General features: G+C 38.1%; 1 protein-coding gene across 3 annotated transcripts in view; it reads right to left on the minus strand.

Moving 5' to 3' along the window:
- The window catches only part of zc3h18 (zinc finger CCCH-type containing 18), a 59125-nt gene that overhangs the window by 7929 nt on the left and 30886 nt on the right, over window positions 1-20310 (minus strand). The window contains exons 10-16 of one of the 3 annotated variants that reach the window (XM_055009291.1): window positions 17955-18134; window positions 15863-15988; window positions 13952-14044; window positions 12752-13030; window positions 7650-7766; window positions 6177-6382; window positions 2029-2243 (exon numbers count right to left, since the gene is read on the minus strand). In XM_055009291.1, the coding sequence (XP_054865266.1) occupies window positions 2029-2243; window positions 6177-6382; window positions 7650-7766; window positions 12752-13030; window positions 13952-14044; window positions 15863-15988; window positions 17955-18134 (1216 nt within the window). Of the gene's footprint in view, window positions 1-2028; window positions 2244-6176; window positions 6383-7649; window positions 7767-12751; window positions 13031-13951; window positions 14045-15862; window positions 15989-17954; window positions 18138-20310 lie in introns of all 3 variants that reach the window. The other 2 variants (XM_055009292.1, XM_055009290.1) reach the window with 2 other exon arrangements.

Below are 20310 nucleotides of genomic sequence, written 5' to 3' on the forward strand. Positions count from 1 at the left end.
TTTAGCTAACTATTCCAACTGTTTATCCACCACTTTTAGCTATTATAGCCATTTATTACTTACTTTAAGCTCTATTCAGCATAGCTTCTTTTCCATTTATCTACTACCTTTAGCTAACTATTGCAACTGTTTATCTGTGACTTTTGATACTTCAGCAGTTTATTCATTACTTTTAGCCCTGTGTAGCTTAGCATAATATCCCAATTCATTTGCTACCTTTAGCGAGCTACTTCAACCATTTATCTATTCAATTCAATTTTATTTATATAGCGCCAATTACAGTCAAATTGTCTCGAGATGCTTTACAGAACCCATATGCCTGACCCCCAGAGCAGCCAAAAGGCGACAGTGGCAAGGAAAACACCCTTTTAACAGGGAAAAAAACCTTGAGCAGAACCCGGCTGTAATGTGGGGGGACCCATCTGCTGCTGGCCGGGCGGGTTGAGAGGGACAGAAGAGGTAGAGGGGTAGAGGGTTAGAGGTAGAGGGGTACAGGGGTAGAGGTAGAGGGGTAGAGGTAGAGGGGTACAGGGGTACAGGGGTTGAGGATTAAAGGTAGAGGGTTAGAGGTAGAGGGTTAGAGGTAGAGGGATAGAGGTAGAGGGGTAGAGAGGTGGGGGGGCAACAAGGGACATAAAACACACAGTTTGATATATGCATGATAAGACAGATGATACATGCAAAGTACAACTGAAATGGAAACTGATTATAGTTTACTGCTATGGTGTACAGCTCTGGCATTAAATATACTACATATATAGCTGGTGGTAAAATTCAAAAATATGTAGATGAGCAAATCAACCACTTTTAGTGATGTTTAGCTTAGCATAACTTCACTACTATTTTTCTACTACCATTAGTCAACTACTTCAACAGTTTATCAGCCATTTTAAGTTATTTCAGACATTTATTACTTACAATTAGCTCAGCATAGCTCCTTCAGCATTAATCGACTACCTTTAGTTCAGTATTTCATCAATTTATCTGTCTGTCAGCTATGTAAGTCACTTATTAATCATTTTTAACTATGTTTAGCTTAGTATATACTTACTAGTATAATGTTTACATTTATCTATAACCAATAGCAAATTATTTCAACTGTTCATCTACCATTTTAACTATTTTAGCAATTTTAAAATATCCTTTAAACTCAATTTCTGACACTAACACATAACTTTGAGCTATTCATTAATGTTTTATCCACTATTTTTAGCTATTCAACACTTCTAACTTTTGAAACCTAATTGATTTGTTTATTCATAAAAGTTACAGAACTATTTGGAATATTTACATATTATGTTTAGCAAATAAAAAGTAAAAAAGTTTGGCATTATTATGACAAATGTCCTGTTTAGTCAACAACCCATGAATACTCATTTTACTGTCATAAAGGAGGAAAGAACCCAGAAAATATTCATTTAAGAAGCTACAGTCAGAGAATTTCTTTCTTACATTTTTTAAATTAATAAAACATATTCATTAATCAGTACAGTTCTAATTACAAGGATCTTAAAACTGCTGACTCTGAAACTACTTTTCTGTAAAATACTTTGTTGACAGGGAACAACGGTAAAGGTCCAACCATGACTCTGCAGCTACATGACATTTTAGTCCACATTGTTTGTCCCTTAACATGTAGCAATCTACAGCTGTAACTGCTCACATCATGCTGAGCAGATTTAACTTAACATATCTAGGCTTTCCCCTAATTTCAGGCACTGACTAATCGTATCAGTTTTATAGTTAAAACTGGAATGTGAGGCACCTGTTTTACATATGACATCATGAAGAACTGTGTGATGAAGAAACGATGTCATCTTTCTAAATGTCAGCATTTCAAGGGCTCCAAAAACTGACATTTTATCATAATTTCTACTTCAAACATCCCACTTGGGCTGGTATACGTTAGCTAATGTGCTCTCGATGCTAGTTTGTGCTCACATAATGGTTTTAACTTCTCTTGTACCTCTAATTTTGACATTTTTTGGGGATTTGGGTGGAGATGTCGTAGGAAAGATCAATAGTAACCTTGTTGAGGAGGGTGAGTTTGATGTCTTTGTGGGAACCTGAACCTCCGTAGCTCCCTGGGGGTCCCATGGAGCCGGGTGGAGGGTGCACCGGGTGGCCTCCCCTGTTTCCAGGTCCTGATCTGGGCACCGGGTTTCCTCCTCGAGGCGGAGCTCCAGACGGGTCCATCTTCCTTCGGTCGTCCTTGAAAGGTTCTTCTTTCTTCGATGGTCTGTCTGTGATGAGGAGCAACGGAGAACACGATGAAGAACCGACAGAATACATCAAATTTAGACTCAGTCTTGTTCTCACAAGTGAATTCTATACATTCTCTGTTGAATAAATACAGAAACATGCATCCTAAATACAAGTGCGCAAAAGAGAAACAACATTTTTTGCAGTAATTTAAAAGAATAAATGTAAAATTGCATCTTGTCATTTCAGCTTTTCCTCCTCTATAGGGCTGAAATGATTCCTCAGGTTATTCAAGTAATTCGATCACTGTACTATACTATATATGTACTATACCCCTGTACTATACTACATACATACAATACCCCTGTACTATACTATGTATGTACTATACCCCTGTACTATATTACATACATACAATACCCCTGTACTATACTATATATGTACTATACCACTGTACTATACTATATATGTACTATACCACTGTACTATACTACATACATACAATATCCCTGTACTATACTATATATGTACTATACCACTGTACTATACTACATACATACAATATCCCTGTACTATACTATATATGTACTATACCACTGTACTATACTACATACATACAATACCCCTGTACTATACTATATATGTACTATACCTCTGTACTATACTATATATGTACTATACCACTGTACTATACTACATACATACAATACCCCTGTACTATACCACTGTACTATACTATATATGTACTATACCACTGTACTATACTATATACATACAATACTCCTGGCCAGGATAATCGATAGAATTCTTGATTACTAAAATAATCTATAGCTGCAGTCCTATTCCTCTAAAAATGCTACTTTACTAATCGTTTCCTATTTTTGATTGCCGTTAAGCTGCTGACTCAAACTTTCTGCAGACGTGTTTCATATCAAAAGGCCTTTTATCTTTTTGAAAAATTGCCAAAAGAAACACCTTTTAATCAGCCAGACCGGAAACTCCTTAAACTAATCTTGTGCCACATGTGGTTTGGTCAGGAAAAGGATACCAAAACTAAGCTTAAATTTGGGATATTACATCTAAAGCTCTTCATCTCGCATGTCGAATTTAAACATGAATGAAAAATGAAGTGTTTGCGCCTCTTTCTAATACATAAAAATGTGTGCTCTTTGGTGCAACTGACAAACCATGGCTGCCTCAGGTGTGACCAACAGTCAAAAAATGCAGAGTTTTCAGTTTCCGTAGCTGATAGCTGGCCATCAACGACTGATAAATCTCTAAAATAAATAACATTCAGGGGAAGATCGGGAATTTGAACAATGCATAAAGTAGACACCAGGTTACTGATTACAAATTACAAATACAAGTTTCATTCTACATATCTTATTCTAACAAACCGTTTGCACGATATGGGGAAACTAGTCATGGACGGTCCTTGAATGCATCATGTGATGGGAACGGTTCTGTCAGAGAATAAAACCGACACTAAGCTTAAAATTGTGATGTTTCGTGAAAATCCAGTCATTCTACATCAAAAAATCTACCAAAAATAAAACATCTGCATGAGATTCTGTTAAAAACAAAAAAAATTAATTTCTGAGCTCCTCAGCACAACAGTGACCAACAGTCATGTGACGAAAATTCAGTGAATATTTGGTTGAACTGCAGGCAGTGTTTCCACAGAGACTGAGGAAAATCCAGCCTACTGGATGAATAAAATAAATGCAGCATGGCTCAGAAACAGTGAACAGAGCAAGTTGTTGGAAGATAGATTCAGCATGGAGAAACATCTTTCTACAGAAGATGAGCAGAGACTCAAAACTGGACTAAAAAGTGTCCGAAATTATAAAAAAGGTCCTTAATGACTCAAAATGTGCTATACCACTGTACTATACTATATATGTACAATACCCCAGTACTATACTATATATGTACTATACCACTGTACTATACTATATATGTGCTATACCACTGTACTATACTACATACATACAATATCCCTGTACTATACTATATATGTACTATACCACTGTACTATACTACATACATACAATACCCCTGTACTATACTATATATGTACTATACCACTGTACTATACTATATATGTACTATACCACTGTATTATACTATATATGTACTATACCACTGTACTATACTACATACATACAATACCCCTGTACTATACCACTGTACTATACTATATATGTACTATACCACTGTACTATACTATATATGTACTATACCACTGTACTATACTATATATGTACTATACCACTGTACTATACTATATACATACAATACTCCTGGCCAGGATAATCGATAGAATTCTTGATTACTAAAATAATCTATAGCTGCAGTCCTATTCCTCTAAAAATGCTACTTTACTAATCGTTTCCTATTTTTGATTGCCGTTAAGCTGCTGACTCAAACTTTCTGCAGACGTGTTTCATATCAAAAGGCCTTTTATCTTTTTGAAAAATTGCCAAAAGAAACACCTTTTAATCAGCCAGACCGGAAACTCCTTAAACTAATCTTGTGCCACATGTGGTTTGGTCAGGAAAAGGATACCAAAACTAAGCTTAAATTTGGGATATTACATCTAAAGCTCTTCATCTCGCATGTCGAATTTAAACATGAATGAAAAATGAAGTGTTTGCGCCTCTTTCTAATACATAAAAATGTGTGCTCTTTGGTGCAACTGACAAACCATGGCTGCCTCAGGTGTGACCAACAGTCAAAAAATGCAGAGTTTTCAGTTTCCGTAGCTGATAGCTGGCCGTCAACGACTGATAAATCTCTAAAATAAATAACATTCAGGGGAAGATCGGGAATTTGAACAATGCATAAAGTAGACACCAGGTTACTGATTACAAATTACAAATACAAGTTTCATTCTACATATCTTATTCTAACAAACCGTTTGCACGATATGGGGAAACTAGTCATGGACGGTCCTTGAATGCATCATGTGATGGGAACGGTTCTGTCAGAGAATAAAACCGACACTAAGCTTAAAATTGTGATGTTTCGTGAAAATCCAGTCATTCTACATCAAAAAATCTACCAAAAATAAAACATCTGCATGAGATTCTGTTAAAAACAAAAAAAATTAATTTCTGAGCTCCTCAGCACAACAGTGACCAACAGTCGTGACGAAAATTCAGTGAATATTTGGTTGAACTGCAGGCAGTGTTTCCACAGAGACTGAGGAAAATCCAGCCTACTGGATGAATAAAATAAATGCAGCATGGCTCAGAAACAGTGAACAGAGCAAGTTGTTGGAAGATAGATTCAGCATGGAGAAACATCTTTCTACAGAAGATGAGCAGAGACTCAAAACTGGACTAAAAAGTGTCCAAAATTATAAAAAAGGTCCTTAATGACTCAAAAACTGTCATTTTAAACACATTTTGAGTCATTTCAAACAAGTTTCAAGTAATTTTAGACAGTTTTTGCTTCATTTTAGACCATTTTTGAGTAATTTTGGACTAGTTTAATGTTATTTTGGTCACAATTCTGTTTTTGGCGCCAATTCAGGTTTTGGTGGCCTTCCTCACTAGTCTCTTTCTTGTAACTCTTCCAGAGGAGTCATAGGTGTCTTGGTGGCCTGCCTCACTTGTCTCTTGTTGCTCGGTCTCTCAGCTTTTTGAGGACATCCTTCTCTAGTCAGATTTAAACGTATCATATTCCTTCTATTTGTTAATGATGGATTTAACTGGACTCCAAAGGATATTAAGTGACTTGGAAATTTTCTTGTGTCCACCCACTGATGTATGCTTTTTAATAACCTTTTAACAGAGTTACTTGTAATGTTCTTTAGTCTTCATGATGTAGTTTTATCAAGGAGTACTGTCTCACCAGTGAATGGACCTTCCAACAGTGAAGAAAAATGTGACAAGAGTAAATAAAAAACACCCAGAAACTATCTGAGGCCAGTGGTTTTGGATTGAGACTAGCATGTTGCGTTCACTGACCCCTGTTCTTGTCTCTTCCATGAGGGGGCCGGTCTCGTGGTGGCCCTCGTTCCTTTCGGGGATGGTTTGGCGTCGGTGATCTAGAGCTGGCCGAGGACACCGGACTCGCCAGGTCAGCGTACATGTCGTCCGAGTCGGCGCTACGCACGGAGCTGCTGCTGGATGATGCAGACGAAACCGACGACACGCTGCTCACACTCAGCGACCTGCGGAGAAACACCAAGCGTCAAACGGCGAGTAAACAACAACGACAACACACGCACAAAAACAAACCTAATGAACCTAACCCTGAACAATGAGGATCCTACCTGGATTTCCTTGAGGGGTTTCCAAGTGGAGACGGTGCATGAAAGAAAGAGGACAGATCAGAACTCATTAGCATCAGGCTACATAATCGTTACATAAACAGACTAAAACAGTGACTAAACATGAAGTGTTATTCCATTTTATAGCTTAAAGTTCTACTTATGAACCAATACAGCAGATTCTGGATCAAGGACATGATGAGAAATAACTGGAAATTTCAAATTTTTATCTTTAAAAGTTCCTGAGATGTTGTTCAAACAGATTCAAATTTCAGTGTTGGTGGCCTCCCTCCCTACTCTCTTGTAACTCCTTCAGAAGTCATAAGTGTCTTGGTGGCCTCCCTCACTAGTCTCTTTAGAAAACCCCTTCAGAGGAGTCATAGGTGTCTTGGTGGCCTCCAAGAGATATTCAGTGACTTGGAAATTTTCTTGTCTCCATCCTTCGATTAATGCTCTGCAATAACCTTTTCTCAGAGATTCCATCCAGGAGCACTGATCCACCAGAGACTTAAACTTCTAGAAACAGGAGTCTTTATACTTTCACTGCACTCAGAAGATCTTTATTTCACTAAATGTAGTACCAACCTGTGTTGAATTAGGTGAGTGAATGCTAATGCAATCACTTAATTTACATTTTGTCATTTTAATTGACATTATTTTGTCGAAATCTGTTTTCATGTTGACAGGAGAGTCTTTTTTTTGGGGGGGGGAGATTCTCATCCAAAGAGCCAAACTAAATTGAGCTGATTCAAGATCGAAAAACTACAAAAGGGGAAAACTCCCAAGAGGAGTGAGTACTTTTTACATAAACTGTTTATTTAGATATACCCACGCCCTGCATTCCAAAAAGGCTGACAATCCAGCTCCTACATCAGTCGACTGAGGAATGCAGAATATGTAAGGTCTATGTCTGAAAACTGAATAGAAACTTTAATCTTTGGTGCCGTATAGATGCTGAATCACTACATTTTTAAGAACGAGGCATCTCTTAATCAACTCAAGTAAAGATGGTAAATCCCTGAATGCTTTAAGTCCAAAGTAGTGTTCTAATTGTAAATGTAAATCCCATAACTGCACATGAGTAAACACCAGCATAAATTGAGGTTTTATGTGTCTTTAAAGACAGGTTTTTGGCAGCTCTATTTACAGTGAAAGTGTGGGCTTCTACCTGGACTTTCTGGATCCAGATCGTGAGCGTGACAAGGAGTTGGATGAAGATCTGGATCTGGAGCTGGAACCAGTATAACTGCTGCCACTTCCACTGACACTCCCACTCACAGTTCGCCTGGAAAAGACAATCAGACACAGTGATAAAACACAGCCGGTACTTTCTACCTTTTACGCAATCAGTCAAACTCGGGTACGTGCCAACTCCTTGTTCAGCAGCTTTAGCGCGTCAGCACATTTTAAAAAAGAAACAAACCGAAGTCGTAAATTCTAATCAATCACACCCATTAAAGGACTGTTCCGGTTTATCTCAGTCTGCCTTATTTTCCATTAACGTGGCTCCAAGTGTCAAAGGCAAGTTTTCTTGACCTATTAGTTAATGCAGATGAGCAAAAAAAAAAAAGCTTTAATTTGAATATGGCCACTCTATTAAACCAGGTGCACAGGTAATAATTTTAACCTGAAATGACAAAGACACAATTACTAAACAAAAAATAAATCAGGATATTGATACACAATAAATAAATGATGGAAAACAAAAAGGTGCTGGAATTGCAAAAATGTCTGTTCAAGGTCAAACTGAAAATAAACATTTAATTTTTAATATGTTACTATATTATGGTTTAATAATTATGAAATAATAACAATAAATTCCAAATGTCCTGCCATAAAACAGAAATCAATCAGACTTTTACAGCACAATAACATGAAGATGTGGTAATTATCTACCCGCAGCTGATAAACTTAGAATCTGTGTAGCTCTCCGTTATGCACTTTAAGATCCTCACTGATCCTGTGCTCATATCAGGGATGATTATTATTCTAAGTACTGAATGAAGTTACTGCTGTGCTATTTTGTACGTAAATGTGCCAAAATCTAATCACTTGGTCCTTGTGTCATTTCTGACTTTCCCTGAAAATTTCATCCAAATCTGTATGTCCGTTTTTGAGTAATGTTGCTAACAGACAGATATACGTACAATGATCGTCACATAAGTCCACTGTGTTCCTTGGCAGAGTAATAAGCTCAGAGGAAATACTCCTAAACAACCGGAAGCGATAAACTCCAGTTCCTCTGAAAGTTTGGAGATCTGTGATTAAAACCTCAGTCAACTAAAGTCTCAAACTACACTGCCGGACCAAAAAAAAAGGTTGCACACTCTAATGTTTCATTGGACTTCTTTTAGCTCTGAGAATGACACTAATTTGCTGTGTTCAGTAAGCTTCTGCAAAGTCACAGCATTTGTTTCTGTCCAGAGTTGCATTAATTTTCCACTAAGATCTTGCACTGATGATGGGAGTCAGACTGCTGAGCAAAGTCTTCTCCAGAACATCCCACAGATTCTCAGTGGGGCTGAGGTCTGGACTCTGTAGAGGTCAATCCATGTGTGAAAATGATGTCTCATATTCCCTGATCCACTCATTCACAATGTGACCCCATGAATCCTGGCATCGCCATTTTGGAACATGTTCATGTCATCAGGGGAGAAAAACTCCACTGATGGAAAGACCTGGTCATTCAGTATATTCAGGTAGTCAGCTGACCTCATTCTTTGGGAACATAACGTTGCTGAACCTGACCAACCCCAGATCATAACTCTAACCCCCACAGGCTGGTAGGTACTAGCCATGATGAGTGAATCCCTTCATCTGCCTCTCTTCTTACCCTGATGCCCCCATCACTCTGGAACAGGGTAAATCAGGACTCATCAGACTATATGATCTTCTTCCATTGCTCCAGAGTCCAATCTTTATGCTACCTACCAACTGAAGCCTATTTTTTTCTGATCATCCTCACTGATCAGTGGTTTTCTTAGAGCTACAGCTGTTTAGTCCCAATCCCTTGAGTTCCCTTTGCATTGTGAGTGTGGAAATGTTCTTACTTTCACTATTAAACATAGCCGTGAGTTCTACTGTTGGTTTCCTACGATCGTCTAAGAGTTTGTTCCTCAAAGATGATGGTTCTCCACTATCCTTCAGGTTTTAATGATGCATTGGATGGTTCTGAAACTGATTTTAGTAGTTTGAGAAATCTCCTTCGTTGTTCTCTTTGCTTGATGCAGGCCATTAATTTGACCCTTCTGAGACAGATTAACATCCTTTCCATGACCACAGGATATGTCTTCCAACATGGTTGTATAAGAAATGAGAAGCTCCTCACTGATTCAGCTAGAGTTAAATAAAATGTTGCAGCTAAAACATATTCATCACTGCAGTAATTATCCCATGGAAGGCTCTTACCTATTGTAGTGTATTCTTTGTGCTTACTGTGATGCTTTTAGGTGGGACATACAGCAGATTGATTGCTATGTTAAGAATTCTCTGACACTAGTTTCACTTCGAGTCTAACTGGACATCAGACTTTCAGCAATCAATCAGATCTGCCCATAGAGACGCAATAATGGGAATAAACTTGATTTAAGTAAAACATAATTCTCCTATAAGGTGTAAAGGGCACTACATGGTCCATTTATCTTCCTTTGGGTAGACAACTGGTGTTCCTCTGGAGATCAAATCTTATCTGTTCATCTGAGAGAAGCTGTTAAATAAAAAGAACAACAAACAGGTGCAGGAACTGGTTTTCCTGGACAGCTTCCACGTGGAATCCATTCTGCCCACACAAACACCTACACACTAAAGAAAACAATCCATTCTCACTGTTCTTCCCCAACCTTTCACTCTTCTTCCACTCTGCACTGTAAAAAAGAACCTAAATAAAAAAAAAAATTGAAACTCCCTCAGCAAAATTACTAAGAAAAAAAAAATCTGTGGAATACCTGAATATCAAAAAACCAACAGAGATTTGGCATGTTCAAAATAACTGCAAATATCTATAATATAATGTTGTTTTTTTTTACTGATTTGAACATTAAAAAACAAGTGTAATTTTTTGGTCAAACATTTAAAAAGAGCAAGCTACAATTTGCAAAAACTGATTTTTGATGTGGACATTATTTACAGTTTTTTTTACTAGATATTATATGTTATTTAACAAAACATGGAAAATCTTTAAAATAACAGTTTTCATGTGATTATTTACAGTTTGGTTTGTTTTGTTCACATTTAAGTTGTAAATTAATACATTTTACTGTGCTTTTACTAGATACTTGGAATTTAAGTGTAAATGTAAAGTTTAAAAAAGTTAGGGAACTTTATTTTTTTACAGTGTGGCTGATTTTGCTGTCAAACAAGAACACAAACAAGTGAAGTCTGTCCTCGAGCCATCCGCCCACTTCCTCGCCCACATGAAGTCTCCGTGGTCTGTCCCTAAAGTTTACTGCTGAGCAACACAACTGTTGCCTCACACAAACATGCAAACGTGGAGGTGTTAGGAAACACAGCTTTGATTATTGATAATTTATCTATTGCCAGCGCAGTCAAATGTGAGGCTGGTAAACAAGCATGCAGGAGGGCCAACATTCTCCACCCACATCCACACACCTGGAACAACAGCATCCAGGCAGTTTTCCCGAAAGCCCACACTGTTCTCACACTCTAAATAAAATAATAACCACTCTCTTAAGATAAGCGCTACATAAAACAATTAACTACAAATCATCTGTGACAGGTCTGCTCAATAAAGCGACTGATTTCACTCTGCAGGGGTTTTTCCTGCGTACAGGAACGGAGGCACAGACGGAAAATCACCAACAACACTGTTTTTAATTAGTGGTGTTAATCTGCTTCATTTCCTCAAGCTCTCTGCCTGAAAACGGTGTTAATGGGACATATTTTCACTGTGAGATCAGAGGAACGGGAAGGAGGCAGTGGGTTTCCTGATTCCTGTCATTAATCAAATTCCTTTCGCTGTGATCCAACTGCACGTGATCCAACAGACTTCCTGGCTAATCTGACCGCTTAGCAAATGATGTCAAATGAGTCAGTGTATGAGTGTAATTCACCAGAAAACATCACAAGAGAAAGATTGTTTTTGCATTTATTAGTCTCCTTCAACTTCAAGCACTTGGTTTACCAATAGTCAAGCTCCTTAACGGAAGTAGGTCCAATCATGAACCTCCAGATGCTCCTCAACACCATCCATCATCACTTTAAAAATGGTGACCTCAGTTTGGGAAAAAGAAGTCAGACGATACTTTAAAAAGTTCTCTGCCTCACTAGAACACCTTACAGGAGAAAGATTGTTTTTTTTTTCCCTCCAATGCACTTGGTTTACCAATAGTCAAGCTCCTTTACGGAACAAGATCACATCTTGAACCTCCAGATACTCCTCAACAGCATGCATGATCTCATCATCACTCTAAAAATGGTGATTTCAGTTTGGGAAACAGAAGTCAGATAATACTTTAAAAAGTTCTTGGCCTCACCAGAAAACCTCACAGGCGAAAGATTGTTCTTCCACTATTTTTCAACATTCATGGAAGAAGGTCACATCTTGGACCTCCAGATACTCTTCAACAGCATGCATGACCTTCTCATCAATGTGATAATGGTGACTTAAAGCGAAATGGGGCTTTGAATCAATAAAAAGTTCTCTGCATCACCAGATTCCGTCACAAGAGGAAGATTGTTCTTGCATTTATTCGTCTCCTTTAAATTCAAGCACTTGGTTTACCAATAGTCAAGCTCCTTTACGGAACAAGGTCACATCTTGGGCCCCGAGCTACTTCTCAACACCAAGCATGACTCATCACTCTAAAAATGGTGACTTCAGTTTGGGAAACAGAAGTCAGATGACACTTTAAAAAGTTCTCAGGCTCACCAGATTCTGTCACAGGAGAAAGATTGTTATTCCATTATTTTTGAACATAGTCTATTTTAACTCCAAGCACTTGGTTTACCAATGTTAAAGCTTCTATTCCTTGATGGAGGAAGGTTAAATCTTGTACCTCCAGATACTCCTCAACAGCATGCATGACCTTCTTGTCAGTCTGAAAAATGGTGATTCAAAGCCACATTTGGCTGCTTCTGCCACCTGTTATGTAGTCGAACACATTGTCCCGGAGCAACAGCAGCCAGCTCGAAACTTTTCTCTCATTTTTTCTTGGATTACAGTCAGTATAGTAACTATAGTAATACAGTTATGCCCCAAAACGGGGGTTAAGGCACTTGATAAGTACCGTCATATTATCTCAAGATGCTTACCTGCGGGGAGGATGCTGCTGTCGCTCTTTCCGCCTGCCTTCCCTCGGGTTCGGAGGTTTTCCGGGTTCCCGAGGCGGTGGGGGTCGCCCCGCTCCACCTGGCCCCGGCCCGCTGCCCGGACCTACGGCCTCCCGAGGATTCGGTGGAGGCTTTCCTCCCTCAAGCATCAGTTTTGGAGGTCGGCCCTGCGGTCCACCTGGTGGAGGAGGGCTGGGAGCCTTCTTCATGGGAGGTTTGTCCCTGCGAGGAGGGGGCATGGCACCTGGCTTCAGCGGCATGCTTTGGGAGGGAAAAGGCAACTTTTTCAAGCATGCAGACAATGATGAGGATGCAGGCATGTGCTAAAAATAAGCATGTCAGCGAAGCACATGCAATGACTTAACTAATAATGCACGATTTTCCAGCATTGAGGAACTCTTGGGACTTGACAAGAGGTTTTAAGTCAGTGCTAGAGTGATACTAAATTTATACATACACTACTGTTCCAAAGTTTGAGGTCGCTCAGAAATGTCCTTGTTTTTGAAAGAAAAGCAGTTTTTTTCAATGAAGATAAATCGAATTAATCAGAAATCCAGTCTAGACATTGTTAATGTGGTAAATGACTATTCTAGCTGGAAACAGTTGATTTTTAATGGAATATCTCCATAGGGGTACAGAGGAACATTTCCAGCAACCATCACTCCTGTGTTCTAATGCTACATTGTGTTAGCTAATGGTGTTGAAAGGCTCATTGATGATTAGAAAACCCTTGTGCAGTTATGTTAGCACATGAACAAAAGTGTAGGTTTTCATGGAAAACGTGAAAATGTCTGGGTGACCCCAAACTTTTGAATGGTAGTGTACATATTTTTGCCCATTTTTGCTAATTGAGGTTTCATTTATTCAAACATAATAATCATGTATGTTTATCAAATGGTCAGAAATAACAGGAAAATGCACTAGTTCTGTCAAAAAAAACCCCACAAAGACTTGCTCCCTTTACTGCATGTTGCTCAATCTTACAACCATTCAGAGCAAGAAAAACCCTGACGATCAATAAATAATAATCTACAAAGAGGTAATGCATTATGATGACGGAGCAGCACACCTGAAAATGCCCCTTTATGGCAATTTAAACTCATAAATGAGAAGATGGGTGGAAGCAGAGAATGTAAGCGTGACTGAATGTGGATTAAAAAGATGTAAGTGCTGAAGATTTACCCTTTATTTAACACAGGATGAAGGTCAGGTTTGTTCTTAGCGTTCCTCGGTGCTGCTGGACTTGGTGAAGGAGAAGTGGAAAACGATCGAGACCTAGAAATCAGCAAAGGAGTCATGAAAGTGAAGTTATTTACTAAATTTTTAGATTACATCACATCATGCAAACATACAATGGTTTTATAATGTAGCCCCCGTTTAAATTTAAGCTCAAGATTGCTTTATGTATTCTATAAATTCCAGTTTAAACCTGTCTGTTTGTGTTTATTTTCAGTTCTATTTATTTTTATCTATTCTTTGAAGTGTTTTTATGCAGTTTTTCCTTCTTTTCAGGCATTTAAATGCATCATGTAAGTAATTTTGAATAGCCTTTGTGTATGCCCTTCCTTTATGTCAGAAGAAACAAACAAAAAAAGTCATACTTGGCACTCTGATGCTCCATAACTGAGCTGATTTTATTGCAAAGATGAAGTGGTTAAAATGGTGGGGTGGTGTTATCAGCATATGGAAAAATTTCATTGATTTTAACAACTAATCAATTTTTAACTAGCCTGCTATCAGAAGTAGAAATTGCTCCACATTTGCACAATTTGACCTTGATTTTGCATTCCTTTTGCTGGCTCTTCTGTTGTTATTTTGCCTTCTGGGTATCCTTGTATTACTGTTTCAGTCAAACTGCTTTGTATATCTTCGTTTTCAGAAATAAACTGATGCTGGCATTGCTTTCATGTACTGCTGCTCTGTTGGCATCACTTCTCCTGATATCGGTAAATCTTACTCACAACCTAAGTCATCTAAGTCTCCTGTTGGGAACTCCTCACATTTTACACAACAGAAAGAGTGTGCTTTGGTCTAGGTATTGAGCAAACTGTCTGCAGGCCGACTGGATGTAGCAGAAAGACTGTAAAAGTGTGTTTCTACACCCTGACCCAGAATCAGGTCGTCTGCAGGTTATTTAGCACCAGGTTCTCCACAAACATACGATGTTAGTTTTACTGTCACATGGAAGAAAGAAAAATATCTCATTGTTATTTAACCCTTAGATGCTCCAGTGTTTCGAGCTACGCTCTTCCAAAAGTGGGTCCACAAATTACTTGTATAAGAATCAATGTTTTTATGCCATTTTTGTCATTTTGGCTGAGAATAATGATTTGCATTCTTATTTATGTTGTATTGTTGTCCACAAAAGAATGATTTCATGTTTGAAATATGTTTATTTTTCACTTTATAACAGATTTTGAATGCTTCGATAATTGAAAAAAGAAGAATATTAAACAGAACAGCAATAAAAGAATGTGAACATCCATTTTGTTGACATTTTTCCACTCTTTTCCTCCAAGTCTGTGCATCACCTCTTGTATGATATTACCAGTAATAAAGAGCTTGGATTAGTAATACAAATATTACAACGTCTAAGAAAGTATAAAAGTTAACTTAAAAATTTAAATGGAACGAACGATATCACAAAGATGTTTTATGAGGAATAGCTGGAATATGAAATAAAAACTTTTCATTACAAAGACATTGCAAGAAAACGACCTCACCGGGTTATTTTTGACCCACTTATGCATCCAAGGGTTAATAAAAAGATATTTGTTGAAAAATGACAACCAGTCTTTAAATGAACCTAAAAGCTTCGGATTAATTTGCTGCTGATCAATTAAGCAGCTGGAACTGATGCTGGTGGAAACAAGATATGGATAAAGTTGAAATAATTGTTGTTTCAATACTCTGTAGTATAAAATAATGTGCATGTTTTACGGTTAATCCAGACACATTTCTCAGTATCACCTGATAATTTAACAGGGACTAATGGTTATCTTCAGGTTTGAATATTTTCTGGATGAATCGATCGGTTGTGTTGTCAGAAAATGGTGAAAAATGTTGATCAAATGTCTTATGTTGGTCTTTTACCTGGAGCGGCTGCCGCTGAAGGAGCTTCGCTGGGAGGAGTGGCTGGAGTAGGAGCTGAACGAGGAGGAGCGACTACGGGAACGAGACGAACCGGAACCTGTGTAGGATGAAGAATGAGACGAGGACCTGCAACATGCAAAGGATAAACAGATTAATTTAGACCAAACAGCGATCAAACACGAGCATATTTTCACCTTTTCCCACCTACACAAACATAAAGCGAGGCTGTTTGTAGACCTAGAGATGTACACAAGTTTTCTGTAGTTGCATCATTCAGTCTTGAAACCAACTTTGCGGCAAACAGCCGGTCAGTTTACTTGTTTGTAACTCTGGAGGCGTGTTTATAGTTCATAAAAACACAGCTATGTTGGAGAACAGCAACCTTTTCTGTACCACAAGACGATGTTCTCAGCATCTATAGATGTTCAAACACAAGTCAGACCATGTAGAGTGACAAGGCGGCTGCTGCCCAAATATCACTTTACACCAAATATAGATTAAAAAACCTCCAATAAATGACAGTTCAGCCTAAGTGGACATTGATTTAACAGCAATTGCTTTTCTATTTTTATCCACAAGAGAAAATGTGATGTTTATTCAAGCACAAGTGACGCGACAATAACAATTTACAACATTGTGCTGCTAAATTTGTGTTTGAAAATACACGAAAAAAAAAGATAAAAGGTGTCAACTTGTGTATTTACAATAAACAGAGTGAGTAAATTAGAGTTCTTCCATTATGGGTCATCTCTGAAATCAATCTGTGTCACAAATTATGGTGATTATTAAATTAAAAATGATCCCACGGAGTTAAGTTTCTAAGCAGGGTTGGTCCTTGAGCTTTTACAGATGTGTTCAATGCATTTTATTCAACATATACTACCATTCAGATGTTTAGGGTCACTCAGAAATGCCCTTATTTTTGAAAGAAAAGTAGTTTTTTCAATGAAGATAAGATTAAGTTAATCATAAATCCAGTGTAGACATTGTTAATGTGGTAAATGACTATTCTAGCTGGAAACAGCTGATTTTTAATGGAATATCTCCATAGAGGTACAGAGGAACATTTCCAGCAACCATCACTCCTGTGTTCTAATGCTACATTGTGTTAGCTAATGGTGTTGAAAGGCTCACTGAAAAAACCCTTGTGCAGTTGTGTTAGCACATGGATAAAAGTGGGAGTTTTCATGGAGAACATGGAATTGTCTGGATGACCCCAAACGTTGGAACGGTAGTGTACAATATTTCCACGTAATTTAAATCCATCATTATTTACATCCATGTTCTCAAGTTTTCAGTTTATTTGTAAGAGAAGGGATCGAGCTGCTACCTTTTGTTTCGTTGGTTCCCCTTGTTTTCAGGAAGTTTACCGTGGTTTTGTTTATTGTTTTGGCTCCAGCTCATCCATACTTAGTTTAGTTTAATACAACCTTTGTTTATGTTCACTGATGGAAAATAAATTATTAATTTCGTTGGAAAAATCTGTGGTGTGTGCTGCTTGAGGTCTCAACAGGATGACATTTTCATGTTACATTCAGTGCCCCCTAGGCTGGGTGTAACACACAACGTAAACAAAACAGGGACTCATCCTTCTGTAAAAGTCAAAAGCTCCATGGGAAAACTTTAGTAGGTCAATTACAAAATTGGACATTTATCTTTGTCTATTTCCTCATTGCATCATGAGCTGCCTGGGGCACATTGTACTTAGTTATAGCTTTGTATAACTGCAGGTGTGTTTTGGCTTTGGACAGGCATTAAACAATGATTTTCAGAACAACATGTACACTGACCAGCCACTTTATTAGGTACACCTGTTTAACTACTTGTTAACACAAATCGCTAATCAGCCAATCACATGGCTGCAAATCAATGCATTTAGACATGTAGACGTGATCAACACAACTTGCTGAAGTTCAAACCGAGCATTAGAATGGGGAAGAAACAGGATTTACAAAACCATCACCACCGGTCTTTAGAAGTCGTGTAACATATTAGAAGTCGACCAATGGGTTGTTTTCCTACAGGAAGTCATGAAAAAGTTCTATTCTTCCTGTGATGAGGTGAAACCCTGACGTGAAGATGGAGTTCCTACCTGGAGGAGTTGGACAAGGAAGCTGAGGAGCCTGAAGGTCGATGTCGCCGGCGGCCTCGTGGCGGGGAACCCAGGCCGGGGCGTCTCCGGGGGGACTTGGACCGACGCCATGGGTCCTTCCATTCATCTGGTCGCCTCATGACTGGAACAACCTCCTTCTTTGACGGAGGCTCCATCGGCCTGCTGGGAAGATTGAAAAGATGTTAAGAAAAAACTTTTAAATCTTTGAAACATCGAATACTAAACCCAGAAAAGTCACAAGTGTGTGCAACAACAGCAACCCAGTCTTTGAGCAAAAACAGATAAACCCTCAGATTCACCTGAGAGTTTTTTCCAATTCAGACATCTTGGGATATCATCATTTAGCTGTAAAACCATTCTTAATTTGACTTTGAAACATAAAAAAGTATCCGACTGTTCCCTTTAGCCACATTTTCCTGCTCTGCATCTTGTATTTATTTGAAAATTGTAAAGTTTGACAAGTCACTAAAAATCTTAAACAAAAAACCCTCCACATTTCTAAAGAAATATAAGCATTTCTTACTGTTAAACACAAAACATTTCTAATATTGCCATCATTACTCCACCAAGGAATGCGGCGGAGTTATGCCACGATTCCCGTTGGTTTGTCGGTCTGTTATTCCGTCTGTGCGCAACATTACTCAAAAACGGACTAACAGATTTGTAAATTTTCAGGGAAGGTCAGATGACAAAAGAATCACCTCATTAGATTTTGGCAGTGATGCAGCTTATAGTCTGGATCCATGGATTTGTTAAAGATTTCTGTATCATTGCGAGATAACTGCATGTCATGACTGTAACTATGACGACAAGTGAACACTACATCAGCTGCCTGCTGACAATCACATGATTGCGATCCTACAACATTTTGACCACTGTGAACCATGAACACTACCAAGCCATTTTAAGACAGCGGAGTAAACAAATGCTGAATTTTTGAAGAATTTTTCACATGAGGATGAAGCACTTCAGATCAACTCTCAGCTCCAGGGTAGTTTTTTAAGTGACAGCGCTTTTTTGTTGGGTATGGCAAAGTTCAACCAAGTAAATCTGTCATTAGAACCAATAATTTTACTATTTTGTAGTAGAGCTGTAGGTCAGCGGTTAGGCAATTTGGGTGTAACTATTCACATTCATACTCAGGTGACAAATAATTTACTTCGATGTAAATATTCAAACATTAGCAGGCATATAAAATATATAAATATTTCATCCCTTAAAATCAGTGAATACTCGTGATGAATAATCGCCATCTCAATATTTATCTAAATAGTCTGCAGCCACAGAACGAATAATAAAACAACATATTCATTGCTTTCTTGGCATTGTGGCCTTATTGCAGCTTTAAGTCATGTGTTCTCCATCTTCTCTTCCTCAGTTCAGCTGCTGTACATCTGTCATTTCCAGGATTTGGTTACAAAACAGTTTGTAAGACAGCGTGAGAGAGTGACTGCTGTTTGACTCATCAACAAGCTGCAATGACCTAATTTCCCTTCCTTTTGTAAATTATTCCAGAATGGCTGAAACGAATAAGAGGTCAACGAGAGGTTGGCAGACACTTATCCAGCACACCAAGTGTGATGAATGAAGGACGGATAGCAAATGTCCCCATATGGGTGCCATTTGCACCAAATACGTGCATGTATTTTTAGCATAAACTGGAAAAGACTGGTCTTGGAAATTTCTTGTTTCTCACAGATTTACAGTTTTGATTGAACAACATATTATATTTGGGAATATATATTTTATTTCTTAAGTTTTGTGAATTTTTGTTAAAGGTATTCTATTTTCCCCACCAAACACAAAACCCCTAATGAAGTGCATGTGAAGTAACCTTGCATATTGACACATCTCATTATATAAACTGATATAATTCTTGATATATTAATCAATACTCAATGAACTCAACAGGTGAAACTAAGCAGATGCAAATGCATGGGAAACACTACTGCTCACCACTGCATGAAACCGACATTACCTAGAAAACCACTGACACAGTCACCTTGTTGTCACCGTGACAGTGATTCACAGGCTGCTGATAGATAAAGTCAAATGGTATCTGTAGATAAAATAACAGGTACTTAGAAAGAGGAGGAAGGAAACAAAAAACAAACAATGAAAATAGGTGAGGCAAAGAGTTTCTATTAACTGAGAGTTCAACAAACAATGAGTAAAACTCATATTGGTTTAGATTCAAAGATGAATCTACATGAATAGAAACAAACAGCGAGCAGTCAGTCGGTCTGGTGACAGAATAAAAGGAAACCAAGTCTGAGCATTCACCATTCAGTTCAAGGGGAAGTGCAGTCAATTATTAAATTAATAAACAAGAAAA

This window comes from Amphiprion ocellaris, chromosome 3, assembly GCF_022539595.1.
Source record: "Amphiprion ocellaris isolate individual 3 ecotype Okinawa chromosome 3, ASM2253959v1, whole genome shotgun sequence".
NCBI lineage: Eukaryota > Metazoa > Chordata > Actinopteri > Pomacentridae > Amphiprion > Amphiprion ocellaris.